General features: G+C 40.9%; 1 protein-coding gene across 2 annotated transcripts in view; it reads right to left on the reverse strand.

Annotated features, from left to right (window-relative positions):
* Window positions 1-18,556, reverse strand: part of gramd4a (GRAM domain containing 4a) — a 42,992-nt gene extending 24,436 nt beyond the window's left edge. Inside the window, exons 1-3 of one of the 2 annotated variants that reach the window (XM_046378774.1) lie at window positions 18,072-18,556; window positions 10,285-10,498; window positions 5,179-5,299 (exon numbers count right to left, since the gene is read on the reverse strand). In XM_046378774.1, the coding sequence (XP_046234730.1) occupies window positions 5,179-5,299; window positions 10,285-10,498; window positions 18,072-18,100 (364 nt within the window). In that variant the 5' untranslated portion in view covers window positions 18,101-18,556. The remainder of the gene's footprint in view (window positions 1-5,178; window positions 5,300-10,284; window positions 10,499-18,071) is intronic. The other variant, XM_046378773.1, reaches the window with a different exon arrangement.
* Between the last annotated feature and the right edge of the window lie 5,607 nt (window positions 18,557-24,163).

Raw genomic sequence — 24,163 nt, forward strand, 5'->3', positions numbered from 1 at the left:
GCTGGAAAACATTGGGAGGGAGAGGGACACTTGGAAGATCCTGCTGCATCCATGCATGGATGGATGGAAAAACATGCAAATAAAGAAAACATCTTCATCAATTTGTCAACATATATACCGCATATACTCACAACAAAACCAAATACAGAAACATGCTGCAAGTAGCACTCTTCTTTTGGTGTGACTGGCACTTGGCAAACCAGCGTGAAGGTGCCACCACTCGGTTTGGGTGTCACCACTCGGTTTGGGTGTCAGATATGGATCTATGACACGACAAAGTGATGGACAAGGCCAGAAACACTTGTTGTTGCAATGGTTTGCTAAAAGTTACGTTTTTTCTTTATTTTAACGTTGTGATGTCATCGATCAGATGTTATTGTAGATATATGCTGTTAAACTTAATTTGACAAAAAGATCTTTATATTAGCTTTCCTTTTTTTTACGTTTCAGTGCATTGAGCTCTCTCAGCAACCATATATGTCACGCTTATAAGAAACTGAAAATGACTTTAAGCAATAACAATACATGCCTATAGTGCCTACAGTAAAACCTGTCAACACAGAATAATTTTTGCTGCTATGGATACACAGACCTCATTACAGACAGTTTATCAGGAGCCACAAACTGCTATTGAGTTTTTATATCTATAATTTTTGAATGCTTTGCACTACAAAAAAAGACTACTGCAGCACTTCACTTGTAGACTGAGGTGAATACACATATTTATGCATTTATTCAACGTTGAATAACTTAAAAAAGACACCAAGTGAGACTGAGTGACACTGCTAGCCCTTTGAACTAATCTGATTAGTCTGTTGTGTGTGTGTGCGCAGTGCATCCACATGGAGATAAGGCGGGGAGTAAAATGACAGAGGGAATAGATGAGAGAAAGGGACTTAAAAACAGTCTGGAGTGTAGAGAGAAAGGAAAAGAAGAAAGTGGAGGAAAATACAAACACAGCCTCCTTCTATCTGATCTCATGTCCGGAAAACATGGTTACAAATTAACTAATTAAGTCCCCTCAGAATAGCAGTGGTCAATCACAACAAATGCCACAGGAAAGGGCTTGGGTCATTGTATGTATATACACACACACCATCTGGAATGGAAACTCATGCCTCCTGTGAAGCCAGGAGACAATATACTTAAGCGGTGTGTTTGTTTTGGCATACAGCGTGGGCCCCAGCTTTATTTTAGGCAGCAGCGAGAAAGACGTCAGCGGGAGAGAGAAAGAATACGCCTACACTCAGTTCACTCTGAGTGTGAAAGAGATCCAAGAAGCCCAAAGAATTTCATGGGTTAAACGCTGATGCACCATTACAGGAATAAGCACAAAACAACAAGCACTTCAAGGTTTGGAATGACGAGTGACTTTTGTTCCTAGTTCACGCCTTTATTATCTTTGATTATCTTTTTCCTCCTAGAAAGCATTTTTTTTAAAGCTGTAAGAGGCCAACAACACAACACACCATGAACTTAAAAACTGAACTGTAACCTGAAATTAGCCCTGAGCAGACAGCAGAACAGTTAAAATGCTAGCAGTGGTGAAAGTGAAACTCATATTCATATCCATTTTCGTATTTCATATTCATTCATTTGCAGCAATGAATGAAAATTAACAATCAAGATTTGCTGACTGTTAGAAACAGGGACTTTTCAATGATTAAATTGTGCTATTATTTTTATTGCCGACTGATCTGTTTATTTCTATTAATTGTTTCGAGTCAGTCAGTCACCCATGTCAAAAGCTGATGTTATATCCCCAGGCTTCTGTTGTATGCAAAACAGTCTCTCAAACTCAAATAAGTAAACTAATTAAAAAAATGAATGAATGAATAAATAAACAGATTTACACTGATATAAAAACACAGGGTGGCAGTCAAAATGCTTAGTTTAGCTTTGATTGTAATCATTCGTCAAAAATGCATCTACAAGACAAAGAAATAGTCATTTTGTAATATTTATTGACAGCTGATCGGCTTTAAATATTACAGGGAGCAATGGAGTAAGTAACTGTAATGGAAAGCACATCTCTACCTCTCAGCATGCTAACAAACTCTACTGAGCGGTGCCAGCACGTGGAAAAATACTTGCACATTTTGCAGCATGAAATCAGATTGCTTGTGGTGGCATGACGGAAAAAGACAAATCACTGACTGACTTCCTTGGTAAAACAATGTCAGTTTGTGCTGTAAACGGATACACCAGTTGCTCATCTGTTGTGTTTCTGTCAAAATAGCAAGGAGTGTTTTTGCTGTCAAAACCTTGGGACCCACAGTATGTTGTTTTCCTGCATTACCTATGCTCCAGAAAAGCCATGACACAACACATAAACCCATGATGTCTTGCTACAAGGAACCTTTTGTTTCAACACACTAATCTCATTAGCTTTAAGTAACTGTATGTATACCCACAAGTCTGTATTTATCTGTTCTCAACACACAACTGAGAATATGATGAATGCACACTCATGCTGGACTGAGCACAAGAAAGCAGAGCAGTGTGCAAAGGAAAACAGTAAAAAGAGAATACGCAATAACTAGAGTGCCATGCAGAGAGCTCAGTACTCCATTAGGTGCTAATGGACTGTCACGCTTCAGTGTTCCCCGAAGTACGATTACACATGGCCAGAGATAGGACTAGAGATTGACAGGAATGAGAGACATGGATAACTGGAAAGTGTAAGGGAAAGGAATAGAAATACTTGAAGTAACGCTGGAACAAAAAACAACATTACTCAAAGGTATGACTACCTTTTCCCATTCAACAGTAGAACTCCAAAGGGTTCCTCCCCTTCAGAGTTCTCTCACAAAATGCCAAGTGGCTGCCATCTTAGCTGCAGTAATGATTACGTTTCTGTTGTTAACTCATTAACTGTCACAGCTGTTTTACCTGCTTAAGTGTTTATGTGCGAGCACGTGTGTTTGTCAGATCTCAGAACAAGCTCGGAACATCATACTACTGCATCTGACAGAGAGAAAGCAGAAAGGGAAATCAAAAGCGCGATGAAAGAGAAGTGGAAAAACGAGCAAAGTAAGAGACTGTTCCAGAAAAGAAGAGCAGGAAATGGCAGGCAGACTCAGAAAGAGCAGGATGGAGTGAAAAAGTCAAAGATAGCTCAAGCGGGTCTTTTTAGAAGGAGGAGGATGTAAAAAAGGAGGAAGTAAGGAAAAGTGCAAACAGGAAGGAAAAAAGGTCCATGAAGGGAGAGCTCATCTATTTAGCATCCTGACAGTGCAACAATGAATCTAGCCCTTTTAGCTCAGGCACAGACATTGTGAGAGAGGACACAGCCTGAGGTATTCTCTTTCACACTCTCTCCCCCTGTCTCTCACCCTCTCACTAATAGACACACAGTCAAAAGGGTAGGAGGAAGAAAAAAAAAAAAAACAAAAAACTTCAACAGTCCATTAGACACCGGGACTGTCAATGTGCTGCATGGTAAACCGGTACCCCTCACACGATACCATGTTAGAGGTTAGACAAGCTTGTAAATGTGTGTGAGCTGAGTGGGCGGACTTATGATAAGGATCATACAAGTGTTTGTTTTTAACTTTGTGTCAATGGCTCAGGCTGCCTGCTGCTCCTTTTCACCCTGCCTCTGCACCATCCAATCACCACCCCCCACCCCCCTCGCGCTTCCTGTGACTCCACCATGGAACAGTAACAGATTTGAATACTGAACGATAGGCGCGGGCTTAACAAACAAACTGTCCTAAGTATTATTAAAGTTCACTTTGTTAGTATGCACCTGGAGTCTTGGTTGTGTCCACCTGATAAATATAAGTCCATGTAAGCCTATCCTTTGAGTTCTGCTGTGGTCTCTGCCAACTCTGTTGTTTGGTGGCGGGCAGGTAAGGCCAGGTGGATTTTTTTTTTTTTTTGCTGAAAACAGCATGCAGGCAAGAGTGGACAAAAACAATAGTTGCAGGATGTAAAACCTGGAAGAACTGTAGAGGAAGTCAGATAATTCTCAATAGGCTCATCCCTTTGTGTGACCTCTTTTACATAAGCCATTTATCTACTGTTAATAAAAAAAATTTGAGCACTGATGTAATTTAAAGCAAAAAATTAGCCCGATGCAGGCTTCCTACTTGTTTTCAGTAAAGCCTGTGTTTGGTGTTTGACATTATCACGCCTTCTTGAATCCCTGTAGACACTCTACTACTATAAAAAGATATGCATTTTGTAAACAACTAATGAATGAATGACAGAAAAGAAAGTCTTGGAGGGTAACTGAGGATACAGTGCTGCTCTATGGATGATTCATCTCACAGTTGATTAACATTAAATCAGCAGCTGCTTCCATTATGTTTCCAGTGTTTGCAAACTCAGTTTGCAAAACAAGATGTTGCTATTGTTACTGACTCTTCTAAATAATTGACCAACCTAAGTGTTAAAGACAAGTACAGGATAAAACTGATATGCAATAGCAAACATTCTACCAAGCAGCTGAAACCAAAAACTGCTGACCTATACAGCTGAGTATTACTGTAATTACAATAAATGTGTTTTTTTTCCTGAGAAATTGAGACATGAATACATGGCAGTATAGGTTGTCAGGGGCAAATATTCATTTTAGCTGTAAATGAGTTTAACCAGACTCTCTCATCAAATAAAGGATGTTTCCTGCTACATTCACCATTTGGTATACAATCAGAAAGGCACTATAAATAAGGAATTGTAGAGGGAGGCAGCAATTCAGCAGTACATAGTCACCACTTCAAGACACTGAACTCTCACTTTCTCCTCACTGTTGCTTCATTGCTCTTAGTGAGAAAAAAGTCTCACCACCTACCTATACTGTATAACAATGAGCCCAATGCCGCAAGACCAGGTCTTTATCTCTGGGAAATAATGAGGGATTCTGGGACATGTAGGAATTCTCAAACAGAAACTAGATGCAAACAAAGCAGCTTGTGGTAAACCAGAACCAAACGAGGACACTGAACAACACAGAAACTTAGAACTTATCACTTTAAGAGACATAAAATGGACCAGAGAGCTGCAAGCAAACTTTTGGTCTATTAATCCAGCAACAGAGCTACCAAAACACCTTTTATGAGAGCTCAGTGAGTGTTATAATAAAAACTGTCTGACGCTGAAATCTAATCCATGTCAACATGACATGTCTCATGTTGTAAGTGTGTGTGTTTGTGTGTGTGCACGCATACTCACGTAGGAAATGTTTCTCCAATAAGGCAATTTCCAGGTGACCTTTGACTTCATTGAGTCTGTCTGACTCAGACCTCTGGAAGTCCTGGACGGCTGCAGCCATGGTGGGAGACCCCGAACCCGCCTGCGCATGCACACACACACACACACACACACACACACACACACACACACACACACGTATGTACAAGGGACCATACACACCCACAAACAGAACAGAACAAAAAAGGACAGGTTTGGTTTTAGAATTACTTCACAGTAAAATAGAAACAAGCAGGGATATCCCATATGATCTAACACATACACACACACACACACACACACTAACATGATGCCATGACTCACGCTAACGTTTCCTCTCCTGCTAAAGTCCTGCTGGAGCGAGAGAAGAAAGAGAGGAGAATCCCCCTCTTCTGACTACAGCAACACTGATGACTCACACGCCTCAGACTAAGGGTTTTAACCCTGACCCACACGGCAAGCAACACAACATGTGTGTAGGTGGACGGAGTGAATGACAATGATTGGGAGGTGCCGACTGTGTGAGAGAGGAGAGGAACGAAGGATAAAGTGTGAATAAGCAAGGGATGAGTGGGAGGTGGAGGGAGACAAGAGGAGGGAGGGAGCGAGAGGAGAGATGTCTGTGCTAACGGATGATGAGCACTGCGGGTTGAGCATTGCTGCTTGACTCCCCCACCACCACACACACACACACACACACACACACACACACACACTGCAGCAGCTTCTCCCCAACAGCAACCAGCACGGATTGTTGTTGATGAGGCAGAGAGACGAGGAGGACAGGAAAGAGCGGACGGACGGAGTGAAAAGAAGTCCTGTGGCGTTGCGACAGCTCGGCCACTGTGCTCACGGGTTTGGGACTTTGTCAGCTTCGTTTTTATCAAAACGTAAAATCGCCACCGGCTTGGTCGAAGGACGCTACATAACACAAGCACACCTTGTGTTATGAGGTCATCAACTCTCAGTCACAACCTGCTGGTAATCAAAAGTAGGTCAAGCCCTTACGTCACCCTGGACGATTATCGGCTGATTAATTATTGTGTCCCCCACTTCTCTCTTTCTCTCTCTCTCTGTCATGACTGTGGCTGATGTGAGCACTGGAATCTTGCCTGCCGCAAACGTTCACTATCTTGTCCATGTTTAAAACAGTTTTATGACTGAATGTTGTTTCTGAAAATTGCACAGAATGATCATTAAATGTATGCAGAGCTACTGTATCCTGCTTCACAACCACTTTTACTGATTCAATCATTCAGTTGTTAGTTCTGCTAAAGCTGCATATAACTGTCACCCAGCAGAATTCATTCTCAATGTAAGACTCATTTGCTAGTTAAGTTTCTGTCATTGACTGATAGGTCCATGGCCTCAGTTATACACCCCTCATTCCATGCATGTGCAGATTAAGTTTGAAGGTCATACTTTTTGGATATTTTGCTTTCAGGTAACTGAAAATTGCAAGTCAGCACTGTCTGAGAAAACAGACAACATTGGCTTTCATGCAGTTATCCGCAATCTCGGTTTCAAGGGCTCATCACCCAAACATTTCCACAAAGACATGGTAGCACCCTCAGACTTTTACCTCTTTCCTAAAATGAAGTACAAAAGATGGAGTAAAGAAACTGGGAAATATTCACATATGAGAAGCTGGAATCAGAGAATTCTGAGTGATTAATCGATTGTCAAAATAGATGGTGGTTAATTTAAAAGTTGACAACTAATCACTGAATTGATGGGTTGTATGCTTGCCTCAGTACAGGATCGTGACAGACATTTATCCTTTAGAACAGCTCAAGGGATCTCAAGTGCTTTTTACATAGCAGTACTATTTCATTGATGTGATGAAAAGGTCTGAGCTAGCTTTTTAAGCCTCCAGCTCATGAGGCTCGATGGGAGTCTCACAGTGGGAAGGGAAATACAGAAGGTGTGATTTCAAGGCCTTGTTCTCCTCATAAACACACATAACACAAGAGACTTTCTCCATGTTTGGCAGACTGTTGGTCCAGCAGGCTGGTGGTTCTTTCTGATCAGCCATGTCCAATAATTAACAGAAAAATATTTTTTCACAATGGACATCTGACTTTTTTTTAATAAAATATGTAGCTGTGAAGACAAATAGAGCACAATACATCATGCAAAAATAACCACCTGAAGCCATTCACAAAATAGTGGAACTTGCCACTATATGAACATCAGGTGTCTCTAAAATGATCTAGCAGAGGTAATGATAACTACTCTGCTAATGGTAGAAAATAAAGGCAGTAGAACGGATAATGTGGTTAACCTCTACTTGCCAGACATATTATCTGAACAGCTTGTTCGACTTTCACTTTTATTTTTCCATCAGTGAAAACATACCCAAACCGATTTCCTGTAAACCTGTAATTTCCTGACTTGTAAAATGGTGTTCATATCAAAAACAAAAAAACCAAAAAAAAAAACCATAACACATTCAGCAAAGATTTATGCTCGAATCAGACCTACATTCTCAGTACAGAACAAAAATCTGAACCAACACAGTGATTTCGGCAGCATTCTTCCTGGTAAAGTCAAGCACAATCCTCTGTAGCAGCATCACCAGGGAAAGGGAAATCCACAGCCCTTTGTACACTTAACTGGTGAATTTAAATCCACATCTTAGGTATTGTGGGGTGGCATTCATATCAGAACCACAATACGTTTCAGTGGAGAGATTACTTGTCAGAATCGTAATCCAAAGCAATGACACTGGTGAACTGTTTTGGGATTTTTCTGCAATTATAGAATTGATCTTTCGCCCTTACTGTGAAACTGAACAAGATAAGAGACTTGATTGTAAAACCGAAGGATACTATTGCACACTCAAGTGGTAATAATTTGCAGAGATTTCAGCATGTAGTGGCATGTTCAAGAGCTGTTCAGCACTGATAGCTGGCTACACGGATTCTAAGTATTTTTTCAAATATCAAATAGTGGGACTTTTGACTTTAATTTGAAAATCAAATGCATCTAATATAATGATAATGTAAACACACAGCCCTCCACTAGCCCTCTGAAGGTATGGTGATGTATCTGGCACCAAGTCGTCAGCAGCAGATCCTTTATGTCCTGTAAGTGGTAAGGTGGGACCCCCATAGATCGGACTTGATTTTCCCATAGATGCTTGATGGGACTGAGATCCAGAGAATTTGGAGATTGAGTCATCAAAATCTTTGTTGTGTTCCTCAAACCATTCTCGAATCATTTTAGCAGTGTGGCAGGATCCAAGGTTTCCCAGCAGAACATTACCCAAAGCATCACATCGCCTCCACTGGCTTGTCTTCTTCCCATAATGCATCCTGGTGCCATGTCAGTGGTGATAACGTTATGACTGATCGGTGTATTTATTGTGCATTGTGAAATTAACATATTAAATTTTTAAGTGTTAACAAGAGAGGGTTTCTATGGTGGCATCACCTCACCTGTCTAAATACACTTTAGATAAATGGCACAAAGTATGACAAATGAGGTGAGGAGGCCATGTGATCCAGCAGAAAAAGTGGGGAGAGGCCGATGAGGTCGTATGCAGTCGTCTGTGCACTGACTGAACACCATCTGCTTGGTGACATTCTACCTATTTAGTATGGATGACACAGGCTAGTTTGTCAGGAAGTCTCAGTGCATGTATTCTGCAGCTAAAGGGCACACTCCTTCCTCCTTTTAACAGATGAGGTAATGAAGGTGAGGTTTAGACCCAGGGTCACATGCTCTGATCCTGAAGAGTAGAGAGATATCACTGCAGTCTGGGTGGGCTCCAGTGTGTTGGGACTTATGAAGCGTACTAAGCAGGCAAGATGAGATTTCCGCCGAGCAGATTTTGAGTTTAACCGCATGTTTAGTGGGAGAAAGTGCGTTCTTCATGCATACGTGTGTGTGTGAGAGTGTGTGTGTGTGTGTGTGTCTCCCAGCAGGGATGAGAGCCAGCTTAGTCTATTTTGGGGCTTCCGAGTGTGACTCATCAGTGCTGTGGTGTGGGCGATGCCTTCCGAGTGGGCTTGTGCTCAGGCAGGCAAACACCAGTGCACACACAGACATACAAACATCAGTTCACAGACACACTTGTGCACACGGGAGGGCACGAGAGCATGCAAAACAGACATATCATGTACACACCCACAAGGCGTGTTAGAGGGGCTCCAGAACAATTAAAAAAGCCACAATTTAATATTGTTTATTTGTATGTTACTGCAGTGAGACCTGTTATGATCTAATAATGTATTTTGTCTCTGAGTACCACTCACACACCACTGGGTCTTGTGCAAGATGTCCTACCAGCTGTCTATTTGAGGAGAGCAAGAGAAAATGAAAGGAGGACAGAGATCCCCGAGGCCTTCATTCAGGAAATGATACAATCAAGTGACTAATCCAGTGTTTTAAACAGGGTACCTTCCTATCAGTGCGTGCACATGACAGTGACACCAATACTGGTGTTTTAATCAAGCGCAAGAATGAGAGAGTTGCTGGATTTCATGAAATATGAACACTATCTAGCGTGGGAGGAATAAATATCAGAAAACATGATCTGGATTGGTTTTGTCACGGCTGGCGAGTTCTCTTCATCCTGTCCATCTCCTCTGTCCATCTGTTCATCTCATGACTGCTTTCCCTATTTCTTCTCTTGTCCACTGCTGATTGGCATTTCTAGCCTCCCCCCCCGAAAAACTTTCCATTTACAAGAGAACCCGGTCCTCCAACATTTTCCCTTCCTTAACTGCTACTGTATATCTTCCACTCTGTTTTTTTGTGCTACATGTAGATCATCCTTTTCAGACAGAATAATTCATGAGTACATGCATGTGTTGGTCCATCTGACACAAAAGCAAGATAACTATTTACGCATTGTAAAGGTGAAGGCACAAAAAGACAGACATATCAACAGAGTATATGAATGAATTTAAGAGAAACAGAAAAAGTAAAAAGGGAAGGCAATACATCTGAGTAAAATGGAAGAAAATAAGTTGAAAAAAAGTAGTAATGGGAATCGAAAAAATAAATAAATAAAAACCCCTTTCTGTTTCCTTCGGCCCCAGCACACGCACATACACATAGAGACGCATGGTCAGCACTCACAGGGTCTCGCAGGAGGTCCTCTGTGTCACGCAGAGCTGTTCTGGGCTTCAGCTGCATCTCATCGCTACATTCGTTGTCGGAGGCGGGTGGCGACTCAGCCAGATCCGGGAAGTCGTCTCTCGTTCTGGGGCCTCGGAAGCGGATCTTGTCCAGGCGCTTTAGCATGGTCAACACCGCGCACCTGGGCTTTACCTTAACATGGCGGACGGCAACCCTATGGGGACACGAAACACATGGGTTACCATGTGTGGGAAACGACTTCCGTTATATATTAAACATAGTATACTGCAGATACACTTAACTGCAGATACACATAATACAAATATTTATATATTAAACATAGAGTTTCCTTTGAATACCCATGGTAGCATATTGTGGCTATAGTCAAACCAGACTGGTCTATTATATAGACATGACATATGACACACAGGGGTCTGAGGTCAATGTGAACACTAGCACCCTGATGCACTCAGTGTCCCTACTAATATTCACTAACCTAAGCTGCTGTTGACAGGAATATCATTAGTTATGCAGTATTTGGTCATAAACTACAGTAGTGTCAAATTTAATTCTGACATGATGATAGCACTAGATGAAAAATGAAGTCATTACAATTCATCTTCAGGGGGACACGAATGTCTTCACAACATTTCATGGCAATCCATCCACTCGGTGTTGAGTGGTGGGCCAACAGACCCACAGACTGACATGGCTACAACCTTACCACTAGCATTGCAGGAAATTAGTATCATCTTTTCCACCTCCAAAAATGATTTTTTTTTTGTTAAGTTCAATATGGACTATTTCAATAGAAGAAAAACTTTTTCTCTGATCACATCAATTATTTTTGTTATAAGCAGGTGTTACAGCTTTATGTTACTTTATTTTGGAATGCATCTCAAAGGTTGAACAATGAGTACTGCAAACTCCCATTTCTGCCTTTAGCAAATTCTCCCCATGGGGACATATGACGCAACCCAAGCCAACCTCAAACACCGACGAGGTGAGAACTTAAGCAGCATTAAAGGTTAGTGCCTTGCTTACCTTTGCAGTATACATAGGAAAGTGGAAACCAGAATTCTGTTTAAAGCTTGACAACCACATCCTTTCAGTCCTCTGGCAAACAGTTGACAGCAGTAGCAGATCTGCTGACCCCATTTATTGATTTTCATAGCAGGAAGAGTAGCAGAGGTTGTGAAAGGCTTAATGGTTCTGGTTTGGTATCAAGGGCTGGGAGTCAATGATGACAGTTAGAATGGGGGGCTGGATGTCTCAGAATCACATAAGTCAAGCCACTGCAGCGTTTCCTCCGCATTCAGCAGCAGCAGTGTGATACTGCAGTAAAATTAATCCCACTGATAGAAACAAAATACAGACAGGATTAATGACCTCATTTATACTCACCAAAAGTAAGCCAATATAAGCCAGCTACACCACCAATGTGTAATAGATCATGATTAGCATCGAAATGGGAGCCAGTTTTAAACCACAACAGGTGTTAAACGCTATGCATCAGCAAGAAAACACTAATAACAGTCTCCTCGGTGCTGGTATTTCATAAACGCACCGGGCCTATAAAGCTCTGATTGCACCCAGTCATGACTTTCTAGCCACCACCTGCATTCCTTTCTTTCTTCTTTCAGGTCCTTTATTTGAATGAAACATGCTGACTGAATGGACAACAGTGAAAATCCCTTGTACCACCACTCTACAAGGAGGTCATTCCTGATTTGACCAAAGGCAGTATGTCAAAAATTTCCACAATAATCCATCACCCTTTGTAGCAGCTGAGTATGGCACCACAATGTGTATTCAACATGACTAAGGTGTTTTTTAACTGCTGTGATTTGTCATTTGGGAAGGGATTTAGTGTAGCTCTTCTTGATGTAATCCTCGGAGTGACTTGCTGTCACCCTACAAGAATGTTATCATACTGATGAGCAGTCTGATTGGCTAAAGAATAAGCTAAGTGGCTTGTTGCTAGACGGCTAGCCTAAATTCAGTGGACTGTTGACTTGGAACCCAGCTGTCTAAATGCCCGACCTATCAGCCTGCTTGTCTCATTCAGCTGATTCCCAATCGCTTTCTATTTATGTAAATATAGACGAAGGGTACATCCCAAATCCCTCATCAGATTAACCCTCACAGAACCAGAAAACTGATCCAGTCCACCATCATGTAGTAAGCTCAGAAGCTCTTATTGTGCTTCTCAACTTCCTGTTAGAGATGATTTGATGATTTACTACAGTGGCTAAATTCTCTATGTCTGAATAACAAAGTTCTCCTTTGACTGCATACATAAAAATGAGCTGCAAATATCACAATCGGAGAATCCAAAAACCTCAGTACAGGTCTGAGAAATCACTGATGATGTTGGGGCTTTGGTCTTGTATGCAACTGACTTTAGAGAAACTTCATAAGCTGTTTTGGGTTGCGTCCATCAGTCTAAAAATCAGTTTTTTCTACTTGAATCCCAATGACAGGGCGCAGACAGCCTTGAAAGTCCATGTAATGCAACCAATTTGGTTGAACGCAACCAATTCTGCCAAAGAGGAGTGGTTAAAGATCCAACAAGAAGTCTGGAGGCTTGCTGATGGATACCAAAAGCAGCGAACTAAAGTGAAGCGACCTGCAACCACATAGTAAGGGTACTGTGTGTGTGTTTTGCTACTTTTCAGCAGACACACAATGACTTTGTTAAAGACATTCTGGATGTTTTCTTTTTTTTTTTTTTTAAATGAAAAGGAATTGGCAGCAGCACGGTGGTGCCATGGTGGTGCAGTGGTTAGCACTGTCGCCTTATAGCAAGAGGGTTCCAGGTTCGAATCCCGGTCTGGGCCCTTCTATGTGAAGTTTGCATGTTCTCCCTGTGCGTGGGTTTTCTCCGGGTACTCCGGCTTCCTCCCATAGTACCAAAAACATGCACATTAGGTTAAATGGCTACTCTGTATTGCCCCTAGGTGAGGGTGTGTGGTTGCCTGTCTTTGTGTGTTGGCCCTGCGATTGACTGGCAACCAGTCCAGTACCCTGCCTCTCGCCCGTAGTCAGCTGGGATAGGCTCCAGCTCCCCCGCGACCCTGACGGATAAGCGATATAGAAGATGGATGGATGGATGAAAAGGAAGTACATTCTGCTGCAGAAATAATTATAATCGTAATTCTGTCATTGTGTAAGTGTCGTGTGTTTGGGATTTTTTTGGAAGAATTTTATACTTCCTCACGTACAAAAACCTCCACGTTGGCACATGTAAGTTACAAAGGTGACTGGTGGGTTAACCTTTCTTTGCTGAAAGGTGAGTGGAAACGTGGTGAGCGGCAGCTTAATAAACATTTCCCTCTTCTTGTCAGGACATCTGTCACTTTGAAATCTTTTCTCACAATAACCACCTGATTCCACATAGTGCCTGCTTCGTGCTACAGCTCAGTGAGCCTCAGTTGCCTATTATAAAATCATGTCATAACAATAGTGACTGATGAAAGCATCGTATCTCAAACATTTACCACTTGGAAAAACACATCTGAAAAGAATGTTTTCGTTTATTCCATTAAATAAATGCAGTAAACAATCAAGCTTCATTCAGTCTGTAAACAAATACTAATATTTATGAAACACAGTCATAATTTGGATAATCTAAGCAGGTATCTGAAGAGCACATTACTTGTTTCCATGCTATTCCTTGCCTCCTTTTACCGCAGTGTTCTTCAGCCTACCTTTCCTTCATTTATTTCCTTTTTTAAGGATTTCTTTCTCTGCTCCAGAGGCAGTTTCTACCATAAAACCATCTTAAATAGGAGGATGAAAAGATGAAAAGAGGACAGGAGGAGGAGGAGGAGGACGAGGACGAGGACGAGGAGGAGGAGGATGGGGCTTTAGCTCAAGGTCTGAGCACTGTGTGAATGTTATTGTGGGAACACACACAAACAGGCCTCGTGATTACATTTGCTCACTGCTATACAAACACAAAGACACCTCCATCCACCTTTACCTCCTCATAAGTCGTTGCTAATACACCGGCTGGGGGGAGAGCCTACTGCAGTCATAAAACATAACAACAGAGAGGCCAAGATATGCACACAGGCATACACATAAGACAAAATAACAATGCATAAACACACACACACACACACATAAACAAAGGAGGACACTTTGTTTACTTCTGCATATATTAACTGAGGATGAGTAGCTTTACCAGCCTGCTGTGGATCCGCTGTACAAGCCTAATATACTGTATCTGGGTATGTGTATTTGTGTGTGTGTGTGACTGTGCTTGTGCCTGTCTGGGTAATCTCCTGCTAATGACCCGTAGTAACTGGAGGTTACTCTTGGTCACACGGGTCACACTCACTGCAACAGCCAATCACAATCAATCACAGCTAAGAGCCGGTCTGATGTCCTTTGCCCTACATTGGCCTTTCTCAATTTTCCAAAAAACACCCATGTAAAGGAATGATTTAAAACCAAAACTTGGGCTGAAAGTTGATGAACAGAAAATGAATTGACAACTATTTTGATGATCAGTTCACCATCGTTTTGTGTAAAAACGACAAACATCGGATGGTTGCCTGATCTGGTCATCTTACCTTAAAGGGAAATTACGGCATTTTTCCCTGTCTTCTGTTGTTTTACAAAGCAGACAGTTATTATTTGAGAAAATTAAAGGCAGATTTACCAGAGAAAATATCTGTTTATTAAAGGTCTCATTTCTTTGTCAGCTGATAGCCCAAAAGATATTCATTTACTATGATAGATTTGCCTAAAAACAGTTGTTGATTTTCTGTCCATCTAATTATCAACTAATTGAAAAATTGTTTTTACTCTATGTCACAGCATCTTGTAAAGTAATTCTAGCTGAGCAGCCCAACGTATTCACCACACTACACAAGCCAAGACTGCGAGAATAGCATGCAACGTTTTCAGATGCACATCTTAGTTGATAAACATAATAATGCATTTTTTATGAGTGTTGTTCCATTCATTCCATTCTTTAATGTGTTAGTACCAGGACATAACTACTTCCACCTGAGTGGAATGGTAGGCTAATACTCCTCAGCTGTACAACAACACACTCATCTTTCTTTAATAAGTAGTAAGGTGGCCTTATTATTACCCCTGACACTGCATCTATAGGAGGATACTGGTGCGGTATGGCCACATGAGATGCGAGTAGCTCTCTCTCTGCAGTTACACTCTATATAACTGAACCGATGCCCATCAACCATGCATGAAATGGAGGGGGGGGGGGGTAAACCACATACTGTTGAGTATAACACTGGCTAGAGCACTCACACAAATAGGCCACTTCTTTCTTTCTGTGCAAGTGTATTTTCTGGGACATTAAGCAGTCAGGTTTTGTTATAGAACAACAGAAAGACTGACAATAACCGCATGTTAGATAGAAGCATCACATTGTACGGTTTCTACTTAAGTAACTGAGGCAAAAAAACAACATCAACAAAACAAAACAAAAAAAAAAATTTCCTTTTACAGGTGCTCTAACTCGAATGTGTTGCATAAAGCCATGCAAGATCATGCTGTCATCATCAACATCATAGATGGTGTTTGGTTTCTGTAGGAATAAGGCTCAGTAAAGAAAGAGATTCGCCTTCACAGCTAATCTAAACTCCTACAGTATTCAAAAACACTGTGAGACCATCTGAGAGCTAGATATAACCTTTAAAAATCTCATCTGCCAGCACTGACTAGCATGTTCCTGAGGAGGAGCTTTAACTTTTGTTAAGCTCACTTTTCTGTATTCATAATGAAGAAACAGTCAACAGATGGTCGGGGGGGGGGGGGGGGTAAAAACAGCAGGCTACTGCCATGCTGAATAAAAACTGTCTGTAATGAAACAGGTATACTGCCAGGTGCCATTCTAACTTAGAGAACAAAACAATAATGCCCACCAGAACTACCTACTCAGTATTCACTTTCTTATTAAGATGGAACATAGTCTCAATGTGGATCCACATTGTTACTGTAAATGTTTTCATCAAGACACTTATTTTCAATTCACTTCAACCCTGGGGACGGAGGAGAGCGGAGATATGATGAGCTTTAATTAGAACTATTAGACAAATTCTGCTGTTTGTAGTTGGAGGCTAAGCAAGGGTCTCTTTAGAGTCTCCCAGTCCTCAATAAAGAAATGTTAGGAACAAGAAGAATATCCTGGCTTTTATCCACTCTACTAATGCAACCCTCTGGGCAACATGTAGTTGGCTGAGCAAAAAATAAAAGTCAGTTACGGCATGCGTTTTTCAGAGCTAACATCAAGTAGCATGTCATTTTTTTTTTTTTTTACCCTGCCAGTGCAGCTCTTGAATGGTGTGCGTCACTATGGGTTGTCAACCTGACAAGTCATGTGCATGGATGTGTTTGGCATTTATGGCATTACAAACACCAGGGAGATTCAAATGACACACAAAAAAATGATAAAGATTTTCCCCTCTTCTCTTGTTGTCTGCATTTCACCCCCCTGTTCTGAGGCATGGGAGAATGAGGACCCAATTTAAAAGGTAAACATATCAATGTGCATCACAACTCTTCATAATTAATCTTGTTAAGTACATTAATAATGACTGACAATAAAATAATCTCCTGTGGTGCACTGGAGGCTGAACTGAGATGAGTTAGCTGATAATAATAAACATGAACATTTTTTTTTATATAATTTCAGTAGGCTCTCGCTCTAGGGCCCCAGTCAGAGCACAGCTGGTGAGATGACATTTACTCACACTGCTGTGATGAAAATTAGGCACACGCTACACAAGACAGCATGAAAATACTTTGTGGTTAGCCTCCTACCCTGCCGTTTCACTCACTGCCTTCAATGCAGCATCCCTCCTACTCTGCTGATATTATTTCACCACACAGTTATATAAACAAGGATATAAACAATCAATACTTCCTTAACAACTTGTCAATCTGCCCTCTTGCTCAGACTGGGTGGACAATGTTGACTAGGGTCAAAGTGTTCACTATATTTGATGCGAGGGGAACAATGCAGGATCACTTCAGGACATGAAATAAACGCATGTCTCCACTTCCTCATTGATATGAATGGTAAACTGTACTTGGTTTGACAACACCTTTTAAACAAGCTTCGTGAGGTCAACCGAACACACTGGAACTTGTCAAACAGCACACTCTTAGGCACATCAACACATTTGACACAAACTAAAACTAGGTTTAAGCTACTTTTCGAGCTCTAGGATACATTTCGGGTAAAGTTTCGGGCCTGCAAGATCATTTTAGTACGAACATGAATGAAGCACAGAATCAATGGCTTCCCGAAATTTATTAAAAATGAACACAGAGTAGCTGGGTTATATTCACATTATTAGGTGATAGGGTTAGTGGGTGTGTTTTGGTGCTTAAGCACAGTAACGCCCAAACGGTCTTATATAGAGCAGCAATGGTTATTTTTATTTTTTTATTTTTAGTAAAACTACATTGACAGCGGGCGACCGTTAGACTTTTTACGTCCTCGACACCATTCAGCGATGGCACAGTTTAACGTTAGCTAAGCCAAACTGCATTGCTGAATACAAATGTGCCTGTTTTATTTTAGCAACGGAGTCGACGAATGAATTAAACACTGGAGTTTGACGTTAGGCCTCCCACAAACAGTCGGACATTTTTTTTTTATATCAGTAACGTAAAGAGACGCAACATGAAAACCAAATAATGTTGGAAGACAGTGGAGGGAGGCGGGTGACATAAAACAATACTCTATTAATGTTATTTAACAACAGAAAAGCACTATAAAGAGAAAAGTCAAGTCTTCTTACCCAGCACGTAAATCGTAGCAAAGTTTCATGAACACTGAGATTGCCTTTAGTCTGCTTTATCCTTCAGTACACCTGCTGCTCAGGACGTTCAAATTAGCAGCGCCAGTCTCACGGCGACAACTGCTCACTTGGTCCATCCATCCCCAACAACATCCGCTTGTTTCCGTACGCCGACTAAATGTCGTCTCCTGCTGAGTGTCGAGCGGTAAGACAGGCAGATACCGACAAAATATGTAAATGTGTACCAGTCGCGTCCCTCCTGCACGGGGGTAGAGCTACCCTGAGCAGCGCTGTTGGCCCGGAGCTTGCTGATACTAGCTTGCCTGCCTTCGTCTCTTGTTGATTTCGCAGAAACGGGCAGTGAGCTGGGGCCGAGGAAATTTCGTCAGTGTTCGGGGCTGCTCTCTTAAAGGAGCCGTTAGCGGAGGCTGATGCTTCAAAGGCGGGCGGCATGTGAGCGGAAACACCTCTCCTCCCCACCGCCCTGTGGCGGCCACTGTCACGTACAATTAAATTTTAAAACAGGTGGGTAAACAATGACCTTATTTTAATGTAAATAAGCATTACTGTAAACCAAACCCCAAACATGAATAATTATATTGTAGTAGTCTCTCTTAGGCCTACTCTTATTTCGTGCAATGAGATTAGCTTTAATGTTTTCTATTGGAATTGGTGCGAAAATACGTACGTGTAAACGCCCCATTAGATTCATAGTTTTGCTTTGGTAAATGCCAGGAAATGCTGAGATTACGAGCCAAAAACCCACGTCTTAAAAAGCTGAACCAAACTGTTTCATCATTTTGGATTGTTCATGTTGTGCAATGTAATTTATGTGGAACAGGTCTTTTCATGAATTCAACGCACAAACTTTGGCAAAAATAAGTCAGCTTTATCACAGTTTTTTTCCCCTTTTTTCTGTAATTCCTCACAGCAAACGTCCCAGAAATCTCTGAGGAAAATACAGACAGGTTTAATTAAAGACATTTTAAAGGTGGGGTCATTTAGAACCCACTGTGGGTTGATCTCTAAAATAAATCAATGAGTTTCAATAAACTGAACAGATGAATGATGACATGGAATTGAGCAGCATCATTCCTGTAACTAAAGTACTTTCCACACATCCTAACCAGGACAAAAAAGCACTAACCTTTGCATGTTTGTTTTGTCTGTCCGTGAGATTCTGAAATCAAGTCAGAACTCTTCTCCTCTGACGTCCCAGTTATGTCCGTATTTCAGCAGTCATCTGTCTAAGTGATGAAATGGTCTTGAGTTAATGGATCCCTCTGATGATCCTCTTGTCGCTGCATTTACACTGTGAGTGAATAATCAAATGAACAAAGCAGGAGAGGAGTTTGAAGGACAGCAGAGTGAGAGAAACAGGAGTCAACTGACTCCTCACCCCTGAGATGAGACCAAAGATTACAGGCAAGTAATCACAAGTACTTTCTATGTCTGTAGTCAGACTACCAGTGAGTCTAATGAGGATCAGTGTAGTCTTGTCCTCACAGGAGCTTTGGCCTGGTTTGTCCTGCGGCTGCCACGTTGTCACCTCGTCGCTACATAGTGTCTTGTGAGCAGGCTGCGTACTAATTCATCAAGTTAACATGAAAGTTTTCCTTGTTACTCTTGATTGCTTAAAAAAAAACTCAAACAGGAAAAAAAGTCAAAGCTTTGTTTTACCATCTCCCAGGTGCAACTTCTGCTGATGAGAAGTCCATGTTTGTGTGGTTTCAGCTGCTGTTGAATGTTAAATAGCCTATAATGAAAGGCTTAACCTTCACATTTGCTTAGGCAAATGTCTCTGCCAGAGAGGACTCTCTGTGTGCAGTCCTCAAATTCTTTATGCAGACGTCTGTGGGACAGTTCAAGATTGTCAAAGAAATTTACTTATTTACTCTTCATTACTGATCAGAAGATATGAAGGGGTAGTTAAGAGCTCATTAGAGCATTTGTGATTTCACATTACTACTCTTGTACCATTGTAGGTTCCCAAGACCATACTGTTTTGTGATGATGTTAACTGCTACAGAAAGCAGCTATAATGAATAGTTTTGGGTTTGATAGTCATGAATCTACAGATATTTATCACAGTTCTAATCATACATTAGCATGGACAATATGCCTAAATGTTTTCATCATGATATGTATTCATACTGGATGGTAGTAAGCAGAATATTGTATTGTGACACAATACTAATACCTTTTCTTATGTTCAAATAACAGGAGACTAACTTATGATGGAAATATCAAATATGATATTGAATCAATGAGGAATTTTTTAATAAAGGCAAGATTGTTTCAGCAGCAGATGCCATATGGCAATGACGTGATCTGTAAATACTGTAAGCCCAGATGAGAACCCACTCAGGGTTTGCGTAGTCATCAGAGATGGGGCTCTGCAAACAAGAGCAGTAATGCTTTTAGACAGGAGTCCCCTTAGTCATGCTTTACACACACACACACAGAGACAGACACACACACAGTAGGTTCCTGGCTTGTGATCCTCTTCAGATGTCTTCTAGCAAAAGTACTGTGCCTGAGATTTCCCAAATCCTCCCTCTGGGCTCATTTAGAAACCCTGTAATAAACCTCCTAATCCCAAGTCCACATTTTCTAGAGGGTTGCACAACCACGCGTGTCTTATGCAACTGGCAGAGCATTCAGAGTCAATTATAGAACAGTTGGGAGGAAGGAGAGGATGGACGACGAGGCTATGGATGCAAAACATATTTGGCTAAGAAGCTTGATTAATACTAACATGTTGTAATTTTGGTTTTATTTCAGCAAAAAAAAATAAATTAAAACCGACCAAAATCCATGCCTAATTGTAATCACAGAAACATGCGTTTAGCCACACACAGCACGTATTTCAATGTGTTATTATTTCAATGTGTGTGACTGCAATAAAGCATTTCCTGTATCAAGTGTATCAAGGTGATAATTACTTTCTGACACATCTGACACTTTGAAACATAGCTGCTTCAGCATCACTCATCAGCGGGTCAAAAGTTCAATGCTGTTGAGTGTCAGCTCATACAGGGAGAGACAGGAAGTTAGTTCAAACTACCAGTTCAAGCTACTTCAAAATATTCTGTTAAAGTTAAAAAAAACCAATTTTGGTTATTTTATGCCGTTTTTGGATTTTGATTCTTGCATGAAGCAGCGGAGCTCAGTTGGAAGAACGTGATGCCATGAACTTGGCAACATTTGAATAAAAATGTAATTGCAGGGTTGATGTTTTTTTTATTTTCTATTTAATTTATATAATGTTAAAGTATAAAATAAAAAATAAAATAAAAAAAAATAAAAAAAATAAAGACACGCTTACATTTTTAGGGGATTTAGAACTTTATGTAACTGTCTATTAGCTACAAGTAAACTAATTACAAGTTAATGCTAAAATGACTAAAATGAACTTTTATCATAGCACAGGAGGAGTCAGTGAACTGGCTCAGTAAAGCTGCTAGTTAAACCAGACCAAGGAAAGCCAAAACCCCAGAGTGTATTTATTTAAACAATAGTGTTTTGATTGTTAATGAATCCAGCTTCTTGATAAAGAGAATCATTCAATATGAGAACACACTCTTCGCCACACTGTAGTTTTGCAGTTTTCTCCAGTAGATGGCGGAATTGGATCAGTCATTCTCTTTCCTCCTGCCTGATCTGGTTCGGCACACTCGTTTCTTAAGGATGCCAACTGTGACTTTCGTGAGTCTGAATTATTTAGCTTGCCTGGCTATGATGGAGCAGAGATAAAGAGGAGGGCATAGAGTCACTCTGATAAGGCATAGTTACTAGTGCCTCCTCGGGTTTCAAGTCAAAGGTTTTATTCCAAAGCAAAATATAGACCAGGTGACACAGTGAAACCTGTTGTAACAGACTTATTACTGGTATGGATGTTACTGTAACATAATATCATAGGTAAGATGTGGAAGGTAGACCCTACCCTACTGTAAAATTACTACATGCATGTGTTATGATCTCAGGTGTGTTGACCAATTGAACCCTTACTCTGTCTTTGCACTTTATGTCACTAAAGTGGAGGACTGCCCTCAGTTCCCATCACAACCAAGCACCCAATAGGTTTGTGAAACCTGACCCTATCATCTAACCTTTCACTCTGCCTGCTCACAATAACGTACCTGGCAAAACCCAGTGGGCAGCAGTGCATATGTGTACAGGTTAGTGTTATGGACTCTACATAGTTGTCATTTCCAGGCCCTTATATGGCATCTAACCCTCCACCTATTCTAAGACATGGAGAGGGGAGAGAGGGATATAATTCACTTACATTTAACCTTAAGTAACAGGAGCATTCAAGGTGCTATCTGACCTCAGCAGCTTTTTACCTCTGCAGGGCTTGCTGATAAGTGCACCTCCACTAATCTGGTACATATGGCTGAAGACAAATGCTTACAGACAAACATTAAAGTGAGGATCTGCGTATAGCCGGCTTACCTTGGAATGTCGGGGCAAAGTGCCTGGTCTTAAAGGAGGTTGAACTGTGGAAAAAATGTAAATAATACGAAAAGCTTAGTGCAGGGCTTTGCAGTGATCCGAACAGAAAGCGACAAAGTAACTTCAGAAAATAGTACAATCGTACTTTTAGGTTCCTCCTGAAATAATTAAAAAAAAAGAAAAGTTTCATGCCACTTATATTGGCATTTTTTTGGGAAAAAAACTTAACTTAACTAAACTTAGCTTAACACAGACTGGAAACAGGAGGACGTAGTTATAGTAGCCTGGAAATGGTAACGCAATCTGCCTACCTACACCTCTAACGCTTTTAATATCTAGTGTGTTCGATCCATGCAAAGATTTTAATGAGACTAATTGTGTGAATTTATTTGGCCACAAGCAGCAACTTTGTGGCGTCACCTCCAGTTAACTTCTTTCCAATCTAGCTGTTTTCCCCCTGTTTCCAGTCTTCAAGCAAAACTATGCTAATTAGGAAAGCAAATAAGCATACTTACCAAAATGTCAAACAAATGCTGGTTAGATACCTCTAAACAACTGCAATAAATGTAGTGTTTTGATTTATGCTGCCTTTATACATAAGATGGTATACAACTATACCAGTCATCCTGTACTAAGATATCTTTTTGCAAAACAAACATTAGTGCAATCAAACTTAATAGGACAAAACTCACTTTGAGAATACAAATGGAAAAAAATGAAAAATGTGTGAGTTACTGTCAAATTATTGTGTGTGTAGGTGTAATACATTACTTACCTACATAGACAATAATTCATATGTGTGCCAAGCAATAATTGGGATCAAACTGAAGGGATTTATTAAGACTGACAGCCGCCATTGTTCTACAAGGATTAACACAGTCATTCAGACAAATACACCCATACCTCTGATCACTTGGCACACACACATGCTTTTTCTGTTTTGGGTTCAACTCCACAGTCAGCCAGTCACTTTTTCTCTCACACACCCACAGTACTGACTTTCACTGTCCAACAAGTTCACTGAAATGCCTAATCTGCTTTTCACTGGCAGTCAGTTTGGCTCTGATCACTGGGCAAAGGACAGATTGAGACAGTAAGACTGCTCTCCCTGACATTACCTTGTATGGACAACATCCCCACAGACTACACAGCCCATCAGGGTACACCTCTGTTTGAAATCTATTGTCTTTGTTGGATTCATTCTAATTTTATGTCTACTTACATCTAGGCAGAATTACATTAATATAAAACATCTGTTTAAAATCTGAGAAAATTCACGATACACATCCTGTTTTAGGCATGTCATAAAAACCGAGTCAAACTATCATGTTACTGCAGGATGAGGGAGGACATGGATCAGTCTGTGCAGGTTACAGGTGAGCAGATCATTTCCCTGTGGAAATCAAAAACATTCCCAGAGATAATATCATTTCTAAAGACATCTGGCAGAATATAAGGATGCCCCCTCTTGACATGGCTGTCATGATAAAGATGGCCAGGAAGATTTGGTAGAGAAATTTACAGTCATGATCAGGAGCTCCTGGAATGTCCAGTCTCAGCTGCTGATCTTCTTAAACACATCAAGGTCAAAGGAGTGTACTTGCAGGAGGAAGAGGCCAGATTCATTCTGAAAC

The sequence above is a fragment of the Scatophagus argus genome, chromosome 22 (assembly GCF_020382885.2).
Source record: "Scatophagus argus isolate fScaArg1 chromosome 22, fScaArg1.pri, whole genome shotgun sequence".
Taxonomy (NCBI): domain Eukaryota; kingdom Metazoa; phylum Chordata; class Actinopteri; family Scatophagidae; genus Scatophagus; species Scatophagus argus.